Source organism: Corvus brachyrhynchos, unplaced genomic scaffold (assembly GCF_000691975.1).
Source record: "Corvus brachyrhynchos isolate BGI_N302 unplaced genomic scaffold, ASM69197v1 scaffold112, whole genome shotgun sequence".
In the NCBI taxonomy this organism is placed as follows: domain Eukaryota; kingdom Metazoa; phylum Chordata; class Aves; order Passeriformes; family Corvidae; genus Corvus; species Corvus brachyrhynchos.
This window is the reverse complement of record NW_008236765.1, coordinates 536331-541823: the sequence shown is the minus strand read 5'-3', so window position 1 is coordinate 541823 and position 5493 is coordinate 536331. Positions and strand designations below refer to the sequence as shown.

Sequence of the window (5493 nt, the reverse complement as noted above, 5' to 3'; positions counted from 1 at the left end):
GCTCCCGCGACCCAGCAGCAAGGAATATCAAGCTGGGCTGGCTCGCTTGGCCCCCAGATGCCGAGTCCATCCACTGCATTCAGCTCTCTGCTGGGGATGGAACCTCGGGGTCCCTGTGGGATTTGCCTGCCCAAGGGGAACCTACAGGTCAAGGTGGTCTCTCCTGATTGATTTAAGTTACACACAGGCTGCGATTCGGTCTTACAGCTCGTCTGGCCGCGAGGGAGGCAGTTCACGTGCTGACAGGCTGTGTTGCTAGGGGAGCCAAAGAAACAACTCGTGGGCTGGGAAGCTTGAGCAGCGGAACACAAGCGCATCAGGAAAAAACCCAAAGCGGATAAAACGCGTGTGAAGGAGAGAACGGGAGCGCCTCAGGCCACGATGCCGACTGCTCCTCCCAGGGCTCGTGCAAGGCTCTCCTGTTTTGTTCCTCCTTCCGTGCCGATCGCTTCTTGTCTGTAGTGTACATCTGTAGCCAGTGGCACTGCTGAGGAACTGAGCCTCCAAGACAGCTGTACCTCATACTACAATGACATTTTCCTCCAGAGAAGAAACTCCAAAGGACAAAGTCCCCTTAATTTATAAAAAGGGACACGCTTGGGTGTGCTCTGAACAGAAAGCAGATCTGCCTGGTGAGATAACTGCTTGGCCACAAAACCAGAAGCCATTACGGTGCTCATAAAAATAAAACCGACACAGAGAAATGAAAAATACAAAGTTTTACCTCTGAACCCTGAAACACTTCCAGATCCAAGTATCTGTACAAAAGACAGGTGGGCATGAAAAATGCACAAGGTACAGCTTTTAGCCAAGGACTTTTGGTTTGCTTTTTAGAGTTGTTCTTACACACAGAATCTGGGAATCAACACAGTTCAGTGCATACCCCATCACATGTCACTGAGAAATATACAGAACAAGGTCATTTTGGCCAAGTGGTCGATTTGCAGTTTTGCTGCGACGAGACGTGTTTTGTTTCTGGGAAAAAAGTCACGCTTAAGGGTTAGATACGGACCTGCAAAAAGCACAGGAATAACTGAAATTCCAGCTTGTCTTATCGTTTGCGCGGCACATTAGTCCACAAAGTTGTAAGTTTCCATCTAAGCTGATCTCAAGAAAGACATTTCTGTTGATTTGTTTTGAATTCAGGAGTACCTATACTCCTCAACGGTAGCAGCCAGGGATTTAAAAACACAGATTATGGTAAAATTCAGATTTCTGTATCATTTCTGCCTCCAGAAAGAAGTGAAAGCTGTGGTAGCACAGCCATGTTCCCTTACTCAGCTGCTGGGCAGCGTTCTCCCCAAAAATAATTGGGAGCTCAACAGTTGTCCTGAGCCTGCTGATCGCAGGTCAAAGGTAGAACACCTACTGAGATCCTATTTCCTGTAGCCAATAGTACTGAAAACAAAATCAAGTCTCCAAATATGCCACATAACATCTCATCATAAATCTTCTCCTTCAGACATGGAATCCATAGCCCCAAAATGCTGAATTGCACCAAACTGACTTCAAGCTGAGCAGCACCGAATGGATCTCAAGCATGGTCTCAGCTTTCAGTGGCAACAGCCTGGACACGTGCTGTCCTAAAAGAAGTATCCCTGTTTGACGTGGGTAGCATACAACAGAGAACAAACATCCTCCTCACTGACCCCAGCCCGTGCTGAGCACGCTGCGCTGGTCCTTCAGGTGCGCCCTGGAGAATAACCAGCTTTGGCAGAACTCTGCTTCAGCCAGCAAGAATTTAACCGTGAGCAGAGCAAAAACCCAAGTCCTGTGCTCCTCAGGAAACTCAAATCCCCTTGCATAATGCCCTGCACGAGGTGAGTGGGGTGAGTCAGGCTGCTGCCTGCGGGCTGCCTGTGCTCCGTCCAGCTGCGGTCGTGGAAACCAGGCGGAAGTTTGCTCAGAGAAGGGCTGAAGCAGGGGAGGCCGAGAGGGCGCAGCAGGAGATAAAAATGCCGAGCTGCCTCCAAACCGCCCAGCCTGTGAGTGAGCCCAGCTGCGGTCAGGCTACACCTGCCAAGCTGCACGGCCCTCAGGAGCCTGGCTGCCCTGCGGAATGTCATTACAGCTGGGTTACGGGCACACAATGGCAGTTAGGAGCTCTCATTCCCGACCAGGAGGGCGTCTGCCCAGCCCGCAAGCTCTGCGCCATGTCACACTCCCAGCACGTGTGGGTTTGACAGCAGTCAAACCAGCTAACTAGAACCGGGGCACGGGTAAGGCCTGAAAATCTGGAGCGTGGGGAGCACATCTGTTCTTAGTTACCCAAGAGGTTGTTAACTCTAGGAGCTTGCCCTCAGCAAGGGAACATTATATACCCACAGGCACAGACTGGTCTGTTCTTGTCTGAGGGTCAGAGTACCCTTCTGCGAACACAGTCTTAGTAGTGGCAGATCCTGTGATCCTCAGCTTTAAAGCCTGCCTTTGCAGCTGGAGGTAGGCAAGTCATCTCCTCCTTCAAGGAGAGGACCCCACCTTCCTCAGCTTGCTTTGTCTCAGCGCCATCCCCTTTGGTACAATTCCTCTCTGAATCACTTTCAAAGGGCGACTCCCTTGGTTCCTTAAGCTGAAATGCCAGATACATTCTGGAACCAACTGCTCTGGCTTCACCGTGGCAGGAATAAAAACTCTGGAATGAAACACTGCAGTGAGTCCAAGAGCCCTGCCTTTACTGATGTTTCCTGCAGGTGTTACTTGTGCATAACCCCTCATTTTAGGCCAGCCTCAAATCCCACGTCCTGCTCTCAGGTTTCAGCAGCCTCCAGGGGCTACATGTCGCTAAGAACGTCACTGGACATTTGGAGCAGAGTTCATCTATCTAGGTCACAGAGCTAGGAGCACATCTGCCTCGCCTGCTACTCGCGTGAAACTAACTCTTACAAACCAGAGGATATTCTGAAAGTCAGTGGGCCTAGATCCACTGCTGTTGGATCCCCTTGGTCAGTCACACAAGTAACTCACTCGACTCTTACACTCGACGGGTGCCCCGACCACTCCCGCCACTGCCCGGAGCTCTCTGCCCTTGGGGCAGCTTTGCCTCCCATGGTACAGGGCTTTCCTGGAGCGCGTTGTGCCCACTGCCTGTGGTGGGGCTCTGGGCTCCTTTCGGGCACAAGTGCCGCCTACGAAACAATTTTCCAGATCTGGCTTGTATTTTGTTTGTTAAACAGGCTAATAACAAGTTCACACATCATAAGCACTATTCAGGAAATGTTTTATGGCAATTTGGATACCAGATGAAAAACTAATAGCAAGTTTTTCTAATTACCTCTGCAAGCTGATCTTTATACTAGCTGTTCTAACCTGCTGCACGGGGCAAAGGTACCACGTAGGTCCTCGATCCAAACGCATACCGGCACCGGCTGCCTTTGACTGATGTGGGAAAAAAAATGCCCAGTTCATGGCAACAGACAGTGAAAATGAATCAATAAAGACCATACCTTTGGAATTGGGAATTGGCATTCTCCTGAGCAGTAATAGGCGTCGAAGGACTTAGGGGAAATAATCCACTCGCTCCAGCCGATGTCTGCAAAATCTACCTTGAGATAGCGCCGGGCGCAATACCTCGGCTCGTTCCACTGCTTCCTCCTCGCCTTCTTCAGTGTTTGCTCATCGAACTGGAGAGTCTGGGTCTTCTGGAGATGATTCTTCCTCTGCTTTTTCTTACTCCTGGCCCTGTCTGCTAACTGTGGCTGGAAGGTCTTGTAGGGTTTTCTGTCTTCCCATCTCTCGTCCTCACCGTACTGGTACTTGGCTCCCGGAAGCTCGTTATTCTGCAACGGCAACAGGATGTTTGCAGAGCGTTTTCTCCGGCGATTCCTGACACTGCTCCTCATGTGGCTTTCTGGCTTGGAAAAGATGCTCGCCAGAGGATGACGATGTCCTTGCAAAGTGGAGACAACACTCTCTGGCTCTGAGATAGCAGAATCATTGGCGTAAATCAAGATGTAGGGTTCATAGGAAGAAGATGCCCTTTCCCAGGGGTGATGGCTGCTCAGATCCATTTTAACACTGATCAGCAGTTCGTTGTTTTGCTTTGCTTCATGCAGGAGCCGAGTGATATCCTTCCATTGCCAGGAAAGGATGTCCTGGTAAGCAGAAGAGACATTGATGAGGAAATGTCCCAGGCTCCGAGTTGGGTTCCCAACTGAAGGAAAGGTCCCAACTGAAAGACGTATCTGAATTTCAGGTTTCCCGTGCCTGTGATGAGAACAGGTACTGGACTGGGAACAGTTCCACTCCGCATGCGGCCGATCACCGATATAATAATACACCGAAGCTGACAAGACGTTTTCAGACTCTGTGAGTGATGTCAAGTTAAAAACATACATCTCCTGCCCTTCGGGGCTCCCTAGAAAAAGAAATACTTAGGTAAGAATATCGGCATCTAAAAACGTCATCCAGAGGACGCACAGGCTGCTCTGACAGCCTTTTGGCTACTAATACTAATTAGTACTACTAATACATATACTAATTGTGCCTGAAGTTTCCCTCTAGAAGAATCAGTTACACTAGGTACATTTACTCATTCCATCTAGGACACTTCATCAATTTTCATGCCACAGTTAGAAGGTATTTACTAATACAGCTGAAGGCAGGCAGACGGTACTAGAGCATCCTCAGTAGCCCAAGGAAAGCCAATCCAGAAACCAGATTTGAGGGGTAGCAGGGTCGCACACCCCGCCTTGTGTCTGTGCAGGGATAAACAATCCAAGGACAGCCCTTCTTATGCCTGGGATGTGCCTGTGCCAATTAGGAGTGACATGGGAGACGGCACGCTTTCCACAACTGCGAAATTCAGGAGGTGGACCTAACCGCGGGTACCGTGCCCAAACCCAGGGATGCTGGTCTGGGAAACACATGGGAGACTCTAACCCCCAGAACTGCAATAGGAAGGCTCGAGAGGAAGGTTTAATTTTTCTTTTAAAATTCCCTGGTTGGGCTGCAGTTACGTCCATCCTTCAGAGCACAAGAAATATAGATCCAAATGTTAAGCTGTAAAACCAGGCTGTATGGAAAACTCAAGTACAGTAGAGTTAAGGTATGGTCTGCAGCCCCTCAAAGGGCTGGAAACATCCCGACGCATTAGGGAAATGAGGGCATGCAGAATTAAATGCTTTTTGGACACCACGGCATGGCAAAACCCTCTCCCCAAAGGGTTATTCCAAGCAATGACAAGCACAGAGATGGCCACGGACTAGGGATGACCCGCCACACCTCTCCCACCCTCCAAACAATGAGAGAAGTCCCCTGCCCAAGCAAGCTGTGTTGGTTTAACACAGCCTGGTTTTGTGGTGGTGGGGGGGGAAAGCCACAGAGGTGGCGTCCGTGAGAAGCTGCTAGAAGCTTCCACTATATCTGACAGAGCCGATCATTGATGGCTCTCAAGACGGACACGCTGCTGGCCCGAGTAGAGAGGTTGGTAACACCTCGGTCATTACAGATTTAAGAAAAAATCAAAACCGCACAGGTGCACTTTTTCCCAGGGGT

The 5493-nt window shown here is 49.9% G+C and overlaps 1 protein-coding gene across 5 annotated transcripts in view; it reads right to left on the bottom strand.

Moving 5' to 3' along the window:
- Nucleotides 1-10: 10 nt before the first annotated feature.
- The window catches only part of BMP3 (bone morphogenetic protein 3), a 91110-nt gene continuing 85627 nt past the window's right edge, over nt 11-5493 (bottom strand). For all 5 annotated transcript variants that reach the window (XM_017727338.1, XM_017727341.1, XM_017727340.1 and 2 more), the window contains one exon: nt 11-4354. In XM_017727338.1, the coding sequence (XP_017582827.1) occupies nt 3402-4354 (953 nt within the window). In that variant the 3' untranslated portion in view covers nt 11-3401. The remainder of the gene's footprint in view (nt 4355-5493) is intronic.